The following is a 22,323-nucleotide window of genomic DNA, read 5'->3' as shown; positions in this document are numbered from 1 at the left end:
AGATTTCTGAAGTCTTTGGAATGCTGCGGAAAAAGCTACTGATGATACTGCATCAAATGACACACGATTTATTTTTCATTACGTCAGTGACATGATCTCATGGATACTTGTTGGCCACAGTCGAAGTTGCTTCTTGCTCCTCCACAGCCAGGAGAGCCCATTGCCAGGGCAAGAGCAAGGTCTGCTGCACACAGACAAGGTTATGATGGGCTTCACATACTGATATTAATGATTTAAGTTCTGTGGAAAACTCTGCAGACTTCTGTTGAGATAACTCAATGGATACACCCAGTTATGTGGCTCTGGCAGTCTTACTTGAGTCTAGGAAACAAGTTATAGGACTAGAAACGGAGGAAATGTGCATTCTTGGATGACCCTCAGGCTACTGTGGCAGAAACAGGCAAAAACGCTGACCAGAGTTTGGTTGGTTTGACTGTACAGTAGAAGGAGGAAGAATGAAAATGGAAATGAAAATTTAAAAGTAATGATAATGCAGTAGAGGAGCACACTGAGAAAGCAACAGTAAGTCATGAAGGAGAAAAGTGAAAAAGCAGTGCTACAGGATTCTGGAAAATGTTGAGATCTTGAACAGTGAAGAAAGTGGCATTTGTTAATTAGGTTAAATAATGCTGTACGTAGATCCTATTAACAGCAGCTCTAATCAAGAATTGCATTTAACTCATTTTAGAATGACATGATCAGGGCAACAAGTCTGATTTTTCACTCTGCATACATCATGGTATCAGGAGATACTGAAACCAGAGTCTATCAGAAATCACTGTACTTACAGCTGCTTAAAAAAATAGAAAAATAAAGGGAGAGTGAAGTAAATCAGTATTTAAAATTAGTACCTCTCATTGGTATCTGTATGCTTTTTAGCTGTGTTCCTTAGTGCTTTAAAGTTCTCTTGACTTTCTTTTTTCTCCTGTTGCCATTTTTTCACTCGCATTTCTAAGTCTCGATGAAACCAATCCAGTTCAGTCTTTGATAACTAAAAGCAAAAAATAAGAAAATATTATTTCTGAAAACACTACTTTATTCAAAAGCAAGTTAGAGCAGATTGCTGGCACTTACGATCAACAACTAAGTCAGTGGAAAATAGTACAGTAACATGACTTTTACTAATGGTTAATTTACTGTTACTTCAGCTGTTCAGTGTGGGCAACATACTCATAAAATGCTTCCCCCTCGACTATCTGCACTCTTTGTTTATATGGCTTGCAACCCCATTTTGCAGCCAGCTAATAGAAGAAACCCCGTTCCACAGTGTCACATGCATACTGAAATCCAGATCAAAATGCAGCTCAAAATCAGAACTGATACCGTTGTATCAGCACTAACAACCAGAAAGTTACTATTCATAACAGAGCAAGGCAGCAGTGGATTTTATGGCTGCCATAACTACTGAAGAAACTCCAAACAAGCAATGTAGCTAGCATCCATGAGTCATTGAGAAATATGAAAAAAATACTGTTTACAAAAGTGCCTTCAATGCCCATGGATGAGCTCACCCACCCCACACACTGCCATGCTTTCAGCCCAAACCCTTCTGAGCTCATGGTTTACCGAATGTTGGTAAAGAAACAGATGTGAGATTCCATAAGCCCTTGTTTGCCAGGCTACTTTTAGGCAATGGCAAAGCTAGAGCTCAGGAGCTCCCAAGCTGCAGTACAGGAGTTTGCTTCAACATGCCATTGGAAGGAAAAATATACATAAAACTGAGACTGAGTGACAGGCTCCATCTTACTAAAGATAAAAGAGATGGCATGGGGAGACAAGGCTTTAGCATCATCTGAGTTTTGTTTCTTAAATGGAAAAAATCCTTTTCATGTAGACCAATGGGCAGCCTGTAGAATCTACAGCTTTAACTATAAAATTAATCCTGTCAAAGAGATAACAAGCTGACAGTGTTATTTGGGGATGACTCCTCTTGCTCCCAGACATTTCCAAGGAAACAAAGTCTGTCAGCAAACCCAATGTATCAAGACAAAAGAGAGTCAGCGATGTAGGGCTCTTTTGTTCTCAGGCTGAACCAAAAAAACTGATGCCTATCCACTAGATGGAAGCAAACAATATCCTGCATGTCTGAGTGTGTTCAAAGGACGATGACAAAGACTGGGAGGTTTCCCAAGTTAGACTTCACAGCAATGAGGACTGCCTCACTGCAAGTTTCAAAACCACTGTTGATCAATTACAACCAATTTTGTGAACCAGTGCAGTTTGTCCTATTGCTGCACAGATAAAAACACTACCTCAGTCTCTTGAACATTTCTCTTTATGAGCTCTTTTAAAGCACTGGTTTCTTCTGAGCTTCGGCTTTGTAACTGTTCATATTTTTCCTGTGCTTCTTTAAGTTGTTCTTTTAATACTTGATGCTCCTTTTCCATACGTAGGATATCTCCCTGAAAATAAAACAGTTACAAAAACAATCTAGCGTTTGTTTTCACAGGGCAGCAAACATTTATGATGTCTAAAAGGAGCAGCCTGCTGTCAGGTGAGACTCAAAGTCTTGAGTCTGGTTGGGGTAGGTTTTTTGGAGGGGTTTGTTGCAGGAAGTATGAGGGGGTTGTGTTTAACAGAAAGTTTTGTAAGTTTCAATCCAGCTCAGGAAATGAACATTCATGCCTGACCATGAGTGGAATGTAACTAGTTCAAAGGCCACATTTTCTCACTTCTATCTCCTGGTACAGACGTAAGACTGCCAGTAACATCAGTCTGAGCTGTCTATATGCCCAAATGGAATATTTAAATCAAACCTCCAGATTTTTCGAGAGGAAATACTAAATTTCCCTAAAACATACTCCAACAGCTGAATAGCTACAGAACAAAGCTCCAAAACCTTGCTGTGAGCCTATGTGAAGTTTTCAAGGACATTACAGAATGCAGCCTAACATGAATCATGGGGCAGGACCCAACACCACACACCACCAAAGAAATTAAAATAAAAAAAAAATTTGCTAAAACATATCATTTTCACAGAACTTTTTTTTTTTTTTACTATTAAATTTCTGGGCATTCCTTTAGCATTCTTCATTGAGAAATATGAACAAACATGTAGGTAACTTACTTGTTGCATTTCAAATGGATGAAAAGGCAAAGTATTAGTTTCCCTATCAGCTACTTCATGATTTACCTAGAACACAAAGAATCATTAGTTGATTAAAAAGCTTTCCAGTTTATATATGCAACTAGTAGGTCAGCTCTGTTTTGGAGCTTTGGTACCTAACCTACAATATTACAAATCCAACTCCATCCCAAAGAAGATCTATCTACTAAGTAAATAAGAAATCACACAAGTGTTTCTGAAATAGACTTCTGTCTATAATGAAAGCACTTTCATTGGTTATGATCTTTCTCTAGTTTAATTGACCATGAAGCACTTACATTGAGAACAGTTCTCTGAGTCTTCAAACACAGTTGTGCTCTAAATGTCTGAAAACTTAAGATTTGCAAAATCAGTGTCTGCCAGCTCACTGAGGAGTTCTGTTTTGTGGCTCCTCCTAAACTCAAGATGGACTATCCAAATGCCTCTACTTAGAAGGGATTACACTCAAGGACCTTCCAAGTCCCTGCTTGTTTTCCTATCATACCATCCATCAAGAACTTACTGAAAGAATAGAGTTCAAAATCTAATCATGTGTCAGATTAAAGAGCCAGTTTATATTACTGTTCTAACAGGCTATCAGAGTCTATTTTGTCAGAGTAATAAAATCAGAGTCGGGTAATGCTGAATGAAGAACTGTGGCAGAGCAAGGCAAACGGAAACGTATCTGTGACATTTTGATCTCTTCTAACCAGAATTCTCTAAATTAAAAACTGCTGCCTTTTCTGATCTCTCTTTGTTGTGTGTGTTCAAGAACCAAACAGAAATCCCATTTCAAAAGCCCAGTCAGCCAAGCGACCAAATTCATCTGCCAAGACTGATGGCAAACTAGCTTTCAGCAAGTGATCAGGAAAGATCTGGAGTGAAGAAAAGTTTTGGAAATAAAGTAAGTTTGCAAAAGAAAAAAAAAAGTTGACATTTTCCTAATATAGAAAGCAAGAATAAAAGGACAACTTACCTTAACAGCTTTAAACAGCTGTTCTTCCCTTAATAACAAGAAACAAATGAAGATGAGGAACTCCTCCACAACAGTCCCTCTAGTATGTTGGATAATCTCTCATAAACGGATGTGTAAAACTGCCATATCCGTAACTCTGAAAACCCAGCATCTTAGCCCAAAATACTTTCTGGAACAAATGTGGATGTCATTTTTTGTCTCCCTGTTACTGGAAGTATGTTTTCATGAGTAGTGTATGCTGTTCTAACTCTGGGGTACCATTAAAGAGTGAATGTTCCAGACACTATTCTGCTCAGCTGCAAGCCCTGCCCCTTTCCCAGTGTTCAGCAGTACTTTCTCTTTTACTGTAGGCAGTAAAAAACTTTCAGTTTTTACTTCAAGAGAGAAAAAGAAATGTGATGGAACTTGCCCCCTGAATTCACCATACATCTGGGCCACCACCGTAAGACCATGAGGGAAGCACCAACCAGCAACTGTTAGAATGCACAAACTAAATCCTCAAATATTGTGAAAGTTAAATCCTTGAACTGATTAAAAATGAAAAATGATGACACAGACAGACTTTCCTTAACCTCTAAAGTGAAGTTTAAACTGATGTATGTGCACTAGTTCTCTCCGTTAACCTGGATCAAATGATCTGTGAAAATTTCAGGCAGAACAAAATTCAGTGACCAGCTCTTTAAAGAATTACAAATGAAAACCAAGAGTAGGTGTAGAAAGTGTCAGCAACTTAAACTGCAAGTTCTAAGGAAGTGCCGAGTCTGATAAACACCTCAGTTATCTTCCAACTCATGGCCTTTTTTTGGGGAGATAAATACTAGAGAATGCTAAGTATTACTTTTAAGATCCTTTACATTTAGGTGGCTGGGGTTATTACTTGAATATTTGATCTTGAAACTCTGTACAATATTCAACCCTTTGGAAAGTCGTAAAGAAATCATTCAAACAGGAGTTGCCATTTATCACTTAAAAGCACTCAAATAACTGCTCATTTTAATTTCTTACCTGAACAGCTATCATCCTTGTCTGAGGATTGCTTTTCAGTAGAGGTACATCTCTACTTTCTTTTTCCAACTTAATAACCTCTATACCACATTCAGCTTTGTTTGTACTATTTTCAACAGCAAAACTGTCTTCATAAAATGTATCATCTGAGTTCTTCATTTGGCACTGAGGGTCTTCATCTGTTTTTATTTCAGGTGGTATAAAGCTGCCACAGACATATTTTCTGTCTGAAACTGCTGATTCATCACTATCCTGATGAGCTACATGACCAGCATAAATGTAACTAGGTTGTTGGACAATATTTGATGTGAGAGGCATATGAGAAGGCATTAGCAATATTCTTTCATACTGACAATCCCAGGCAGTCAGAGGCAAAAATAAACTAGGATTTTTAGAATCAAAGCACTTCAGTAAAATGTCTGGAAATGAGGAACCCTTTTCTATGATATCAATATTCTGACTATATAAAGAATGCACCGGTGTACATGAAATAGGAAAAGAACAGGGCAAATATTGTGGAGTCTTGTAATTTGCTACTGTTAAGTCTGAAGATGTTGATATATGGGGCTGCTTAGGATAAGATAGAGGTTTAAATTCCTTAGCAGCTGGATTTAGTTGTAGTTTGTTCTGGAAGGAGTAAGCTTTTGGCGTATCACAGGCTATATAGCTTCCTTCTTCATTATCTCCAGTCTCATTTCGGTTTGTATTTTCTTGAATAAGAACTTCATGCTTTCTTAAACCAATAAGATTATCCACCATAATAAAGCGAAGAGATTTCAGAAGAAAAGATCTCAGACCACCTTCATCTTCTACAATCTTTCGAACTTCTTCGGGGAAGTGTTCATATTCCCCAACTAGTAATTTATCATTAATTTCCATCGGGCCATGCTGCTCCAAGATTAGAGAGAAATATCTTAAAAAAGAAAAAAAAAAAGAAGTTTACATTATCAAAGTTTTTTTCCCCATGTAATTCTAGAACCTTTTTTCACATGTTGTACTTTCACAATAATACTTAAAAGCGCTCCTAGAACAAATGAAGAACAACTATTTCAAAGATGGTGCTCTAGCCAAACAATCATTTTCTGCAATACTCCTGCTTATCCAAATCTTGCTGAAACATGCAGCTATTTCAAACCATTAGTACATACTTTTATGTACTTATAGAATCATAGAATAGTTAGGGTTGGAAAGGACCTTAAGATCATCTACTTCCAAGCCCCCTGCCATGGGCAGGGACACCTCACACTAAACTATGTCACCCAAGGCTCTGTCCAACCTGTCCTTGAACACCGCCACGGATGGAGCATTCACAACCTCCCTGGGCAACCTATTCCAGTGCCTCACCACCCTTACAGTAAAGAACTTCCTCCTTATATCCAATCTAAACTTCCCCTGTTTAAGTTTTAACCACACACCAGGCCCCCAGGACTCAAATCATGGACTTAGTTCAAGATGTTATAAAAATTATGAAGTAATATTAAAGCCTTTAAACTGCTAAGCACAGAAATGTATACATACTCATACAAGCTCTCACAGGTTGGATCTGGGTTATTATCCAAATGTCTTTGATAGCGGTTACTATTTGAAATGCCACGAAGCACTTCAAATTCCTCTAGTTGCCCCCGAATATATTCTGGGATTACAAATGGTTCATAAGAATTTGTAAAATCTCTGTACCATTAGGAAAAAAAAAAAAAAGAAGTAAGTAGTGCATATGAACAATAATACCTGTTTCTGAAAAGAATTGTATTCGTCACATATACTGAAACCAGAATATACTGTATGGTAACTACACAGTGCTAGAAATACACCCCAATAGCAAGCTTTTTTTCTAACAAGCAGAATAAACAGTCCCCAGAATACTTAACTGGTGAAGTTCTTAACTAACCTGCTACAATAATAGGGTCTAGCTCTTTCTAGCAGCTTTCACATCCGTAAGCAAGAGTAAAACCAGGCTCAGGATACAAGAACGTGACTCCTGATTAACACACAAATTCTGAGCAACATGCTATAGATGACCTCAATTCAACATCATAATCTGTTTGATGCCTAAGTTCAGCTGTGACTATGGAGTATGTACAAATACATCAAGTAATTTCTTGCTACATTAAAATGGAACACAAAGCAGGCAAGATGTTACTTGAAGGCATATCTTATGGCCTAGAAGATGTATTGGGCTGCAGCCTGACAACCATTTGGTTACTTCTGACATTGTTAAGATCTTTAAAATTTTAATGCCCCTTACACTTGTTAAGATCTTTAAAATTAACGCCCCTTACATCTGCCCTAGAAGCAGGGAAGTAATGGCTTCACACAAGCTTGTGTCAAAACCACTTACATGTTAACACAGACATGGTTTTTCTAAGACACTGTCTTCCCTGGTACATGCAAAGCACTTCAGAGTTTGGGCAATAAGCAAAGATACATGATGGTACTTACAAAGTATTTTCTTCTATAAGTATCTTATCTTCTTCTCGTGCTGCTGTACTAACTCCACTGGATAATACTAGAATAGACTAATTAAAAACAGATTATTATTTTTTTCATCTCACAAAAGAATACGCAAAATGTTCTAAAGACTACAAGTAACTTATTTACACTGACTCTTGTTCTGTAACTTTATCATGTTCAGAGGCTATATTATGAACTGCAAAACTTTTAAGTACAATAATCAGCAGTAAGCCATAGCAAGGAAGTTCTTAATTTAAAATTACTAATTTCTTTTTATTTTGGAAAAAGAAATGTTGGGATATTCAACCCAAGCTCCCTCCTTTTTTTTTTTTTCCAATTTCACCAAAATCCTACATGTGCCTCATTTTCCTTGGAGTTTGGCTTAAAAACCAAACAAGAGTACAGCTTCACTTTGTTAGGACCTCGGTATAACTCTCTTTCAGTCAGCTGCACATCAACTGACTCCCTAGGAAACTCACCCTTTACATCTGAGACCCTTCAAGCTTTAATAATTTTACTCCAAATAAGTCTGAGTTATTAAAAACATGTGGAACTAGGGATAAGAAACCTGTTGCCCTTATGTTCACCATTACAAATGTTTTAGTTGCCTTTTAATTTTTATTATCCAATAACTTTAGAAATACACAGACTTGTACAAATTCATCTGACTAAAAAAAACCTGGCGATGAAAGCAGAAAAACCTTAAGTTTACTCCTGAAATTCTAGTAAAATTATAAAAAGGTGGGGGCAAGGAGGAAATGATGAAGACTATCAGGAGCTTTCATTAAAGCAAAATCCTAGAAAAGCAGGATAAAAGAGAGTATAAGCTCCAGGTACAACTATTACACCTTGAAAAACCTATAAAATACTTCACAACTAACAATATTTTTCTGAGCAATAAATGGAACACTCACATCTTCAGCCCATAAAAATTACCAGAAAAGACAGTTAAATACATAATTTCAGATTTACAGTCATGAGGTAGAGGGACACAACTGTCTTTCACAAAACAATGGGTAAAGTGCCCTTCTCCAAATTTGCTATTTATCAGTGCAAAACAAAGCGGAGCAGAAAGTATTTATTCCATACAGCATTCAGTGTACTGCACTCACATTTCCCCAAAATAAGACCAGAACAGTAATTAGGAATTAAGACAGCAGACAGACTGAAGGTACTGGTATCCAGTCACAGCCAAAGTTATTCATAAATAACTTTTTTTTTTTTTAAGTTTAGAAATATATTTTATATTGAAAAATCTGTAATGTAACAAATGCAAACTGTATTGAGGTCTTAATAGCAGTACTCTACCTCAGGAAAGACTACTTTAAGAATGAGTATTTTCATAAATACCACAAAGTATTTAGGAAAACAGCCTCTATACATGTGAATGCCAGCAATTCTAAACCATATTTGTAGTAAGCAGTTGCAGTTACTGACCCTTGAGTCTTTCGAGTTCTTCTTCCTGTTTTTATTTTTAACTTTGATACCATTAGTCTGAAACAGAAAAATTAAAATTCTCATTTTTTCATTAGAATAAAATCCTGATGCATTTCCAAACCCCAAAATTTCATATTAAAACTCTCATTCTGGTTTGACCAGCAAGATTTACAAAGTATGCAATCTTCTCACTCTCCACTCCACCCCCAGGTGGAAAACACAAAAAGAAACAGAGCTTTGTAAGACTTCATCCATTTGGTTCTTTTTCACCATTTTCCTTATTAAAACACATAGAATATGGATTTAAAAAACCAGAATATACTATCATTTCAGTGTTTCAGCTGATTACTCATTGCTTACAGCATAAAGAACTACAACATCCCACACAGCAGTTACACGTGGGCAACAAGCAGCAAACAGAACTGTCAAAATATTCTGGTCACTTCAGTTTTCTAAGGTATGCAATGATGAAGGAATTAAAATGCATCTTCACTTTTTAACAGGACTGTGATTATAGATTAAGATAACTCTGCTAAGAGTAATTTACAGTCTATTTTAGGATATAAGTAACATTGAAATAGAAATAATTTTACTGTAATCCATTCTTAGATTTCCAATTCATGAAATTGAAAAGCAAAGAACTTTGCATTTTATTAAGATGTATATTAACTAATCAACTCTAAAGATTTATTCTATATGAAAAGTAAATCTTGGATTTGTACAGATATATTTATCTGCAGGCTAGAATAATCTTAAATGACAGTGCCTCAAACACATGATTAACCAAGATACATAACATACTTCTGCCAATTAGGGTGGGTTTTAATTAAGAGACTAATCAAAAAGTGATTCAGAATGATGTATACTTTAAGATTTATGGGTTGAATCTGAAAGGCATCTATAAATTGTAACGAATACATGTAAAATATGCCTAACTCACTTTGAATTTACTTATTAGTGAAATAAACATCAAATTCCTAGCCTTATAATTTAGTGACATCTGAAGGTAAAGATGAGTTATACCACCTTGTTGCTTTGGACTGTAAAATGTACAGTACAGTTAATGTCCAAAACAATATAGATTCAAGTTACGTACACTCAAGGAAGAATCACATTTCAGTTCAGCTGTCATGGTAAGTATGCAGATACAAGGGATGCCATCCAGAGGGACCTCAACATGCTTGAGAAAGTGGCCAACACAAACCTCATGGAGCTCAACAAAGAAGTGCAAGGTCCTACATCTGGGCAATGCCAAGGCACAGCTGGTACAGGGCCAACAGCACCTCCCATTTGAAGACAGGCTAAGAAAATTTGGGTTGTTCAGCCTGGAGAAGAGAAGGCTGCATAGAGACCTCATAGCAGTCTTCCAGTATCTGAAGAGGGTCTCCAGGGATGCCAGAGAGGGACTCTTTAACAGGGACAGTAAGTGATAGGACACAGGGCAGTGGGTTCAAACTTAAACAGGGGAGATTTAGGCTAGATACAAACAAGAAGAGTGGTGAGGCACTGGAACAGACTGCCCAAGGAAGATGTGAATCTTCCATCCCTGGCAATGTTTCAGGCCAGGATGGACAGTGCCTTGAGCAACCTGCTCTAGTAGGAGGTGACCCTGCCCATGGTAATGGAGTTGGAACTAGATGATCTTATGGTCCCTTCCAACCCAAAACATTCTACGGTACAATAGCTAATAAAAGTATCTTTTTTTTTTAATTCCCCAATGATACTTTCAGAGAAACATTTTCTGAGTTACCACCAAACATCTAGTATCAAGTAATACATAAATGCTATTCCCACGTGCCTTATTTTCCCTATCCAAAGGGGGGGGTGCACATCTGCTTTCCCTAAAAGTTCCTCATCTGCCTTCTTGAAATGCTCATAATCTAAAAAGTACCTTGTTGGTGTGTGCTTTAACTAAAGAGAAAACCCAACAAGTATTTTACTGACAGAAGGTTAGGAAAATGGTATGCTTCATGTAGGGACAGGGAGGATAAAATAAAAAAGTAAGTAGATCTCTTATCCAGTCTGAAGAATGACGATGTAAAATAAACAGAAATGCACTTCTCTTTTCCACATTTTTAAACACTAAACACATGCTTTTTTCTGAACTTGTATCAAATAGATATTAATTTCACTCACCGATATATTTTCATTTTCTTGCTTCTTTAATACAATGGTAGGGTCATCTATTAAAAGGATAACAAAGTCACATTCATAAATGGAAAGAATAATATTATATGTAACTTCTAAGCTATGAAATGAGAGTAATAACTATTATAACTCTTTATCAAATACCATGAAAGCATCTCAACGAGTGCAGCTACAGAACCTTTATGCTTGATAACAAGATAAATACTTATTTAAATACTGAAAGAGAAATACTTATTTTGGCTGGACATTATATATACATAAAGAACAACTCATGTGCTGGTTGTGGTACGTGAAACAAACCAGCAGAATGTAAGCTAAGAAAGGGTGGCTTGCCTTTTGTGGCCATATTGCACTGAACACCAATGATGCCATATAATAAGGTGGATTGTAGTTTGCTGAGGTTTCGGCCCTTTTACAGAGCCCATTAACTGTGGTGTAGAAACAGACCAAATACAGTGCTTGTAAGAATGATGATCTTTGCATACTTACCCATTTTATCAAAAAATTCATCTAAAGCTTGATGAAGAAATGGAAAATGTTCTCTGTTGTCTTCTAATAGCCATATAAAACAACGGGTTTTCTCTAGGGGCGGTTTTAAGAAGTAATCTCGAATTTCTTTGTCTTCAGAACCAGTTGTCACATAGTCAAATTTCCTACCATACTTCTCATTCCAGAGTGTGGTTAAAATAGAAACGTCAAGCTCTTGTAAAAATTGTCCATATTGAAGGAGAAAGTTCTTTGTAGCTGTCAGACCTAAAACAGATTAAAAAACCCAAAACATTTCATTCCAGTTTCAGAGTTTTAGTGCTTACAATGCAATATTTCTCTTCAAAGAGGAACAGGTTTTTCTAAAAACTGTGCAGCAGATGAAACAATTTTGTAAAACCTCTTGTATCTTAAAAATGCAAACAAAAATGGTAAGTGGAGTTTATATAAATTTTACTTGTAGTCAACACCAAATTATTATTTACATAATAAACCTATATAAATGCCTTAAAGAGTATGGACATCAGAGTTCAAAATTAAGAACCCAAATCTCATCCAAGGTTTTTTTTGGCACGTTACTTTCTTTTTGCCTGCACAAAACAGACTTCTATCTTCACCCAATTATAAGTTCAATAGGAAACTACTGAGTAAGGCAACACTGTCAAAGAGCACCATGTTAAATTACTTCCAAATTAAACAGTCAGCTAAACTTTTATGACAAAAAAAAAACCACCACAATTTACTTTTCTGAAACAAAATTTTCATACAAATATTATCATTTAAGCCTATTCTGGAATTTAAAGACATTAAAAAAAAAAAAAAGGTTAAATTTTCCCTTTCCTACACACACAAAGCCCTGCCTACATTAGAATGCTTTACTTGCAGAGACAGGAGCAGTTGTTTCTGTGCTACCAATGGTCGCACTTTCTTCTCTAGAAATCCTGGCTAAGGATCAAGTAAATGAAAAAGAGGAAAGCTTTACGTTACCATTTAAAGTTAAGAAAGCAAGACTAGAAAACAGGGAGGTTATCTTTTCATCTATAAGCAAAACAAGTATGACAGAGTACGATCTGCTATTACATAAACATATAGCCTACCCGAGTTGTTAAGATCTTTCAGCCACTTGCACAATTTGGGATCCACTTCTTCCAGCTCACTCAGCACATGGATAAACCCCCTTGTTTTTACTCTGTTTTTTTCCTGAATTAAGTAACTGATGAGCTGCTCCATCACTTCATGTGTCATGCTACTAGTTTCAGAATATGATGTGTAGTCTTCCTCACTGATTACAAACCATGAAAGTAATTCCTTTAATAGTTTGGAAGTATCATAAACAGCTGCTTTTATCTGCCCAGCATTTCGACTGATACGCTGCAGAACTCTATCACCAGCATATAAATCCTGAACATAACCTATAATGGGATACAAAGAAACAAACAAAGTAAACAAGATTTCATGTCATAATTTAAAACACCAACTTTAAAGTGCAGGTAAGTTGGACTAAGTGGGGTTTTTAATTATTTGCTTTATCACAACACTGGAAATTACAGAATATATAACTTCCCATACAAACTAGGGGAACTCACAGCATTATGAATTTGACACAACATTGTTTCAAATTTGGTTTACACAAAGAAACAACCCTTAGCACCTTATGTACATTTCAGAGAGGAAAAAAAAAATGACCTGCCAGTAACCATAGCTTCAAGCAATTGTCTATACAGAACTGTGTGGGCTGCATGCCAGCCCTCATGCAGAGACAGAATTCCCCCAAGCATCAGTTCTCAGAGCAAGGGCACACTTCTGAAGCACCTTTGCCCTGACCCTGAACAAGAGGGAAAAAGATTACTGGTTCATATCAGCCTTCAGCTTTCATCATTCTTCAAGATCATACATTCATAGAATGCCACTTTCAGAGCTCGACTGACAGTAACATCAACAAAAGATTTAGATCTGAAAACATTTTTTTAAAGAACAAAGCACTATATATGCACGGGTCCTGATGAAATCCATCCGTGGGTCCTGAAGGAGCTGGCAAATGAAGTTGCTAAGCCACTGTCTATCATATTTGAAAAATCATGGCAGTCAGGTGAAGTTCCCAACAACTGGAAAAAGGGAAATATAACCCTCATTTTCAAGAAGGGGGAAATGGATGACCCGGGGAATTACAGACCAGTCAGTCTCACCTCTGTGCCTGGCAAAATCTTCGAGCAGATTCTCCTGGAAGGCATGCTAAGGCACATGAAAATCAACAAGGTGCTTGGTTACAGCCAGCATGGCTTCACTAAGGGGAAATCCTGCCTGACCCATTTGGTGGCCTTCTATGATGGGGCTACAGAACTGATGGACAGCGGTAAAACAGTTGATGTCATCTACCTGGACATGTGCAAAGCGTTCGACACCCTCCCACACGACATCCTTGTCTCTAAATTGGAGAGACATCAATTTGATGAATGGACCACTCGGTGGATAAAGAACTGGCGGGATGGCCACACAAAGAGTTATCAATGGCTCAGCATCCAGCTGGAGACCAGTAACAAGTGGTGTCCCTCAGGGATGGGTGTTGGGACCGGTCTTGTTCAACATCTTTGTCGCTGACATGGACAGTGGGATTGAGTGCACTCTCAGCAAGTCTGCTAATGACACCAAGCTGTGTGGTTCAGTTGATACGCTGGAGGGAAGGAATGCCATCCAGAGGGACCTGGACACGCTTGTGAGGTGGGCTGATGCCAACCTCATGAAGTTTAACCATGCCAACTGCTAGGTCCTACACCTGGGTCGGAGCAATCCCAGGCACAGCTACAGGTTGGGCAGAGAAGAGATTCAGAGCAGCCCTGCAGAGAAGGACTTGGGGGTGCTGGTTGATGAGAAAATGAACATGAGCCAGCTTCAGTGTGTGCTCCCAGCCCAGAAAGCCAACCGTATCCTGGGCTGCATCTAAAGGAGTGTGAGTAGCAAGTCGAAGGAAGTGATCCTGCCCCTTTATTCCGCTCTTGTGAGACCTCACTTGGAGTACTATGTGCAGTTCTGGTGTCCTCAACATAAAAAGCACGTGGAACTGTTGGAACAAGTCCAGAGAAGGGCCACGAGGATGATCAGGGGGCTGGAGCACTTTCTGTATGAAGACAGGCTGAGAAAGTTGTGTCTGTTCATCCTGGAGAAGAGAAGGCTGTGTGGAGACCTCATAGCAGCCTTCTAGTACCTGAAGGGGGCCTATAAGGATGCTGGGGATGGACTCTTCATTAGGGACTGTAGTGATAGGACAAGAGGCAATGGGTTCAAAGTTAAACAGGGGAAGTTTAGATTGGATATAAGGAGGAAATTCTTTCCTGTTTGGGTGGTGAGACACTGGAATAGGTTGCCCAGGGAAGTTGTGAATGCTCCACCCCTGGTGTTGTTCAAGGCCAGGTTGGACGAGGCCTTGGGTGATATGGTTTAGTGTGAGGTGTTCCCTGCCTATGGCAGGGGTTTGGAACTTCATGATCTTAAGGTCCTTTCCAACCCTAACTATTCTATGATTCTATATTATACCTAGAATAATTAAGCATTGTAAGACAAACAGTTCCGCGTACCATAGGATTCAATGAACTCTACAGGTATAAGCCATGCCTGAGTCTGCATTAACAATGTTTGTACGTACAATTGTAAGATACAGAGAAGTGCTCCTGTCACTTGCACTTCTCCAGTGTACGAGCAGATTTGTTCTTATTTGAAGGTAGCTGTGGCTGCTAATAAAACTAAACAAAAAACCCTTTTTGATCTAGGTCTCCCCTGAAATTGGTGCCTCAACCTCTAGAGCAGCTTGAGAGATTAAATTAGACATCTTTTGGAAAGATTTTCTCACAAAATTTCCCCAAGCAAAAAAAGGAAAAAAAAAAAAACAAAAAAAACCCCAAACCCCCTCAAATAAACAAACAAAAAAAACCCAAACCCAAAACCCAGGGCTATATATATGTTGCCTCCAAAGAATTCAGTTTTCTTACAGAATTCACTGGGGACAAATTAGAAAGGTTGGCCAATGCCAACACATTTTGTAGGACTGCATTAAATTGCTTCATGTTGACATACTCCTGCATCAGTGTCCCAACTTTTACCCACAGTACTTCAGGGTGAGTATTCTTATAAGTTTTAATGGCATTTAGGACAGCCAAGTCACATACATACACCTGAGTAACCTGCAGTGGATCCAAGGACCAGAACTAAAGCTAAGCCATAGGAAAGCAAATAGGGGAAGTGCCACTTAAAGAGGAAGAAGTGCCAGGATATGTCACTGAGCAAGCAACAGGGTTTTAGAGAACTCCACGTATGCCATGTATAGGCTGAAAAACTTCCCTCAAACTACTTAATATGAAATTCTACAAATAAATTAACATGAGAACTATTTTAAAAGTAATAATATGGACAAAAATATGTAAATAAAAAAAACAGCAACACAAAACAAAACTATTTTTCTTTGCACTCTAGCTTGCCTTAGAAATACAGAACGCTGCAGACCAACATAACTGGAACACAAAAGCTGAAGCATTAACTGACAACATATTCACAGGTTGGAGTATTTTGTTTTCCCAAGTCCTCTAAAATACGTTTTTCAAGTCACAGAATCATAGAATCAACTATGTTGGAAAATACCTTTAAGATCATCAAGTCCAACCATCACCCCAGGACACTGCCAAGATCACCACGAAACCGTATCACCAAGTGCCTCATCTACACAGTTTTTGAACACTTTAAGTCACTGCAGTTTCTGCAGTTAGGCTATCATTCATTGTTTATCTGAAATGCAACTGTCTGGGTTTTTTATCTGTAGCAGTGTCCTAACTTATTGGTTATAAAGCTTTTCCTGAAACTACTTTTAAATAGATGTACTTGGACTTTGAGCCTCTGACCTCTTCAGACTGCTTTTTCATGAACCAGTGAAGCAAGAATAAGGGCTTTTTACAAGGAATTTAACCATATATTAACATCCTACAGTTACCTAGAAACCAAAACCAGAACTGAAATAAAAGCATCTCAAGTAAAAATGCATAAGGGGATTATGTTGAATAGTAGCGTTCTGCTATAATTTGACTTTGGACATTCAGAATGCTAATTATGCTGCCTCACGGCAACTTAGAACAGTAATCTGTATTTCCACATACCACTCTGAACACTGTATTGATATTGTTCTTTTCCCATCTGGTTTTCTTCTATTTTCCTTTTAGCAGAATTCTGTGCCTCTTCTCGTGCACGTCTTCTTCGTATTTTTTTTTCTTCTTTCATTTTTAACTTCCTAAGACTGAAAAAAAGCAATTAAGCAGTGAGCCTAATGTTATTTGAGATAAGCTGCCAGGAGTTTTATTTTTTCATGTCTTAAAGCAGAATGGAGCACATAGCTATTGTAAAATACTATGCTGAAAAGTACAAATATAATAAAGCTAGTTTTCACTTAGAAGTTGAAACCACAAAATTTTGTTAGTTTCATAAAGTATGAGAATATCCACAAAATGCAGTAACTTTTACTTCCATTTAAGATGTCTGGATTAGAATTAATTTAATACTATCAGGTTTTTAATTCGTAACTCAGCATTTTGAACCAAGTATTAATGCTGTATTTCCTTAACTTTTAAAAATCAATTTCGTTTATCATCTCATCAGGACTCCTCATTATTTATAACCTTATTTGACTGGAAAGTGTAGACTTAGTTATGTCAAAGGTACATGCATCAACAACTGAAGTAGCATCACTACACAGTGTTTATTTACACTTTCTAAAATTCACACACAGTTGGTTATTTAGCAAATTCTGTGGAACTGAGGTGCTGAACTTATGCCATACAGCGATACCTCTCCCATACAGCTAAAACTCTTGCTGAGTTTCTTCCCTCTAGCATGAGGGACAAATAGAATTATGCTTGCAGTCTCAGACTGAAAATAGAGGTGATATTCTAATCTAGACACACATGCAGTGGACGTCAACTGTAATTAAGGCACTCAATCCATTTAGAATAATAACAGACACACACCACTACCACCACCACCCCCCCTTTTAGTATTCCAATTGCTAAGTATCTTAGCACAAATGAAAGACATGTATGGAGAGCAAAAGTAAAGAAACAGTTCTCAAGCTCTGCACACAGCCTTCAAATCACACTTTCCCCAGACAACATGTTACTTCCCTGTTCACAGATTTCACAATGAAAATAGGTTTGAAGTATAAAGACTTAAAGATGCTCAAACAACTTGTATTAAAAAACTATTGGTTCAAAATTGCTGAGAAGCTCATGGTGCAATAGAGAGTTTATCCATTAATACAAAAGTGTGGTAAATCAGATTTGCATCAACTCATATCCTGTATATGTGAAAACAGTTTTGTGTGACCAAATTGAAAATGCTGGTTTTGAAGTACTGTATAACCACTACAGAGCCACCAAGAATTCATTCAGCAATACCAGTTAATGCCCTTCTGTACCTTTGCTTACAAGCTAACTTAAATGCTTTTGTAATTTGTAATTCTGTAAATTGTTTTTTTCTAATTTGGATCATAACATATTTTACCAGACCTTTTAGCTTACCAGAGGCAAAGGGCAAGAATAGCTTTCCAAAGTATTTGTGGTATTTTAGCAATTCTTAAAAAGGCATGAAAACCAATCCTAAACTATTTTGTTCTCAAATTGCTTCAACTTAGCTTTAAACAGCAGAGAGCTTACCTTGAACATTTCTGTTTAATAATGGCTCTTGGTGGTTCCTTGGTTTTTGTGATTTTTTGTTCAAACTACCAAAATAAGTGACATCATATTAATTAAATTTGGGTTACAATGCAACATTACTGTTTCAAAAACCCAGGAATGAACATTTGATGCTTTGGAAAGCAGTAGAAGTAATGCTATGAAAGAGATAATGCAGCCTACATAAGCCTCATGAAGGCCTACCCAAAATTATCTTGTACTGCAACAACTTGGTATATAGCAATACATCTTTATCTGCAGGAAAGACAGGTTGAAAGATAACACACGGTCAGGAAGAACTGGAGGCTGTTTTGCTTCACCAGTGGGCAGGAAGCAAACTTTACAACTATTGTTTTTTGCTTCTCATGTATGGATACTGCTCTGGGAAGAAGTATCCATCTTCCTGCTACAGAGGGTAAGAGCACTCTTCCAATAACACCATTATTTCTTTTAACAAGATTAGGTCTGAGTTAAACTAACAGAGTTCCTTTCATGTCACACAAACTAAATATAAAATGAAACTCCAGTTCCCATCCATGACAATTCTAAACCATTATAAAATAATGCCTGCTCACCAGAAGAACAGCTAAGAAGAGAATGGGTAATTAATATTCCCAGCTAATGTTCAAATTCTGTAGTTAAGATGGCATATTACTGATGAGTTTACAGTTACATTCTCATCTTCATTTTATCTGCTTTACCAGAGTAAATATTTTAAGGATTATTTTCGTATTTTATATGAACATTAACTTACTTCACATTTTACCAGACCAGAAGAACTGAAAATAACTATTTTTGATATAAGGCCTGTACAATCAGGAGTGAAACACAATTCTTGAAGAAAATCCTGTAGGAGAAAATGGTACAAATACATTTAAATTCATACAAAATCTATGTTTTTATACAGATTACAATTTCTTAATTTGAGATGCCCAAGGTATTTAAAGCTAGCACAGTACTAAACTCCTACTGGATGAGGGAAGCAAGTGACAACTGACTTGACAAGGACTGCAAATGAAAAGGATCCTAGATCTATGGCACATACCTGTTATTCCCAAACCCAGGGCAAAGCCCCTCCTCCTTCAGCTTCACATTCAAGAGTCAACTTTAAGAATATTCTTTTATGAGTTCATATACTGCCTGCATTTTCCTTCATTTTATACCAGCTGCTGATATTGTACTTGGTAAAAATCCTTTAGACATACTCAGTGTCAAACTGTTGCTTCAGCAGCAAGACTGTAGAAAGATCAAAACTTCCATATGGGGAAGACATGAATGATACAAGTAAAACAGGCTAAGCATACTAAGCCTTCACACAGACAGTTTTTTCTTCTGTAGACAACAGCAAGCTTTACCAACACTTGCATGTCAGACAATTTAGCAAGAGATTCCTCTTTCCAGTCTCCCCTCCTGCCATTGTCATATGGGTGAAACATCAGGCTGTAGCACTGCACTTATCCCAAATCAACGGAATGCTATAATCCTAACTAAAACAGGAAAAAATAAAATGCTTAGAGTTTAACACAACTCTTACCTTATCATTTTTATCACTGTAGTTTGTTGTTTTCAGCTTTTTCCAACAGCTGATATGAAACTCCACTCTACATTGGTGACAGCAAGTAATACGTATAAAACCCTAATATTGCGAAACAGTATGAATTTAATGTGTTTTAAAAGAGTAACCAAAAAGCAATAGAAAACAGTGAACAACTTCACAGTAGACAGGATAAAGTGGTATGTTTCAGATAGCTCTATGTAAAAATTAAGTCTTGTTTCCAAACCCTTTTAAACTAAAAATTTACCTTGAAGTCTGGGTCTGTAAAAAATATTTGGATTTTGGAGTGGCCATGGCATTGCTGGTATCGACAAATTGCATCTGGTTTTGGAGGGAACTTGCATTCCTCAATACAATTATTTAAAGTCAGCTGAGAAAAACAAAATGACATAAGGCAAATTGCACAGAAACCAGGAAAAGATTCAATATCTACTTACAAATTTCTAGGGAACTCTGCAGTGAAACACACACCTGTTTTGAACAGCAATCGACTAATACCAAAATAATAACTTTTTCTAGTGAAAGCTATGAAAGATTATCCTTTTATGGCAAAATATTCAAAAGCTCATTTGAACTCCTATCAGCTAAGTACGCATAACTTCCCTACATGCAGGTTTATCTTGGACCAATGTTTTACATGCTGACCAATTCCAAATGCGTAAGAATACAGTAAGTTTTCCATTACCAAAATGATGATCCAGATTACTCAGATAATGTGCCAAAAAGGGACTGTCTGTTCATTTCTACTATTTCCCAGCATTTCAGGAGTGCCTCACCTGGGATCTTGGCTACACGATCAATTATATTCCCAGGGACATCTCAAAGCTGGCCCTGCACTGGAGGTACTGAGATCTAGAATGGCATCTGAGTCAAAGACATTACAGTGGCTTTATGTAAAGTCAGTGAAAGTCCCACAGGCTTGGGAAACCTCCTCCTTTCACCCCCCTGTGGGAATACAGGTGACCTGCTAATAACCTCAGGCAGTCGAAGAAGTAAGGGAGGTGACCAGAACAGCCATAAAACATCACAGATGTGAATAACAAACGTTGGTATGCAGCATATCCTGTGCGGGTGGACACAAGCTAATAAACAAAGATAATGTAAATTACAGTGTTGGAACTGATCAGAGCTTAGCTAGTAGAAAAACAAGGATAACAGCTGAATAGTTAAGATCTAAAAATAGCTTGCCTAAAAATAGCTTGTATGATTTTGTATAAATATGGCAAGAAACTCAGTAAAGGTGATTCAGTTTGCACACGCATTCTGTCTTCGTCTCATACTTCACTGCAGCCTTCTCATCTTTCTTTGGCCTTTGCAATGGGGGAGACAGAAAGGAGGATGACAACTGTATTCTTTTTGAAAGGCCGTTTGACAAAGTAGTTTTTATGACCTTTTATTCTTTTATTAAACAAACCTGTAAATTCTCTGTTCGTGTCTCTTCAATGACCTGAGATGTTGTGGGCCAAGTTAACACTCCAGGGACAATCTTGTGATTAACCATTGTTCGTGATTTCATGAACTGATCGAGCGCATCTGAAAACCTGCAGTTTGAAACAGGTACATGTTCAGAATGTTCATGAATAACTTCTGCACAGCCTGTAATATTTTCACAATTAATTTTATGATCCAAGGAAAAAAAAAAAACAGGTAACTGTAAGAGTATGTGGAATGAAAAAGCAGCTGGTTCATTAAGTTATCTCTTTAAAGACTCTTCAGTATAAAAAAATCAAGGAGTGAGCCAGTATGCCAGCCTGGCTAAGAGGCCAGAATCCAGGCATGGATATGAGGCAGACCGAGAGCCTACACTGATATTCAAGGGACCCATGAACACGGGTGTGTTTGTCAATACAGAGAATGAGGGCATGTGTATGATCACAAGGGACCTTCAACCCTGATCAGTCAGAGAGGAGGCACAGGACTCCGCTACCTATACGTATATTTTACATGGGTTCAGGTAGTGCTATATATGGGAGCAGCTCTGCCTGGGGTAGTCTGGGTGGCCAGCTGCCTTGTCATGTGTGTGTGTGTGTAACAACTTCTTTGAAACACACACACAGCCTCCCTGCAGGTCCTAACTGCCAAAGGAAACAAAGCCACATCAGTGGCACTGGGATGCAGATACCTCCTGAGTCTCAGCACATCTGGCTATGCTATGGCACTGGGAAGGAGGAATCACTCTCTGACCAGGTGCTTTTAGATATTCCACGTGAGCAGACTTTAAAATTTAATACCAAACTTAATTTATTTGGCACTGTATTGGGTTTACATGGCAAGGTTAAGCAGAGGGGTGAGGACCAGTGCTGGAAGTGCGGACCCTGCGAGGAGGGGCCAGAGCTGCCTCAGTTCCAGTTGGCTCTAGTGAACCCCACCACAAAGCACAGCTGAGTCCCTCAGGGAAAATAATGGCACCTCAGTAAAAGCATGGATAAGAAAGGACAATATAAAGGACTGCACGGCTGTGAGGAATAAGGAAAAA

At 37.8% G+C, this 22,323-nt stretch overlaps 1 protein-coding gene across 1 annotated transcript in view; it reads right to left on the bottom strand.

Moving 5' to 3' along the window:
- Positions 1–22,323, bottom strand: part of TTC3 (tetratricopeptide repeat domain 3) — a 69,251-nt gene that overhangs the window by 10,921 nt on the left and 36,007 nt on the right. Inside the window, exons 20-35 of the mRNA XM_061359159.1 lie at positions 21,262–21,388; positions 20,095–20,217; positions 19,827–19,928; positions 19,047–19,139; positions 18,275–18,339; positions 16,727–16,863; positions 12,686–13,000; positions 11,592–11,855; positions 11,091–11,137; positions 8,955–9,011; positions 7,506–7,582; positions 6,585–6,737; positions 5,067–5,979; positions 3,068–3,133; positions 2,253–2,402; positions 852–991 (exon numbers count right to left, since the gene is read on the bottom strand). Of these exons, the coding sequence (XP_061215143.1) occupies positions 852–991; positions 2,253–2,402; positions 3,068–3,133; positions 5,067–5,979; positions 6,585–6,737; positions 7,506–7,582; positions 8,955–9,011; positions 11,091–11,137; positions 11,592–11,855; positions 12,686–13,000; positions 16,727–16,863; positions 18,275–18,339; positions 19,047–19,139; positions 19,827–19,928; positions 20,095–20,217; positions 21,262–21,388 (2,829 nt within the window). The remainder of the gene's footprint in view (positions 1–851; positions 992–2,252; positions 2,403–3,067; positions 3,134–5,066; positions 5,980–6,584; positions 6,738–7,505; positions 7,583–8,954; positions 9,012–11,090; positions 11,138–11,591; positions 11,856–12,685; positions 13,001–16,726; positions 16,864–18,274; positions 18,340–19,046; positions 19,140–19,826; positions 19,929–20,094; positions 20,218–21,261; positions 21,389–22,323) is intronic.

The sequence above is a fragment of the Neopsephotus bourkii genome, unplaced genomic scaffold, assembly GCF_033783945.1.
Source record: "Neopsephotus bourkii isolate Nb327-2 ecotype Australia unplaced genomic scaffold, CSIRO-AGI_Nbou_v1 NB_962, whole genome shotgun sequence".
Lineage (NCBI taxonomy): Eukaryota > Metazoa > Chordata > Aves > Psittaciformes > Psittacidae > Neopsephotus > Neopsephotus bourkii.
The sequence above is the reverse complement of the archived record's forward strand: the minus strand, read 5'-3'. Positions and strand labels throughout refer to the sequence as shown.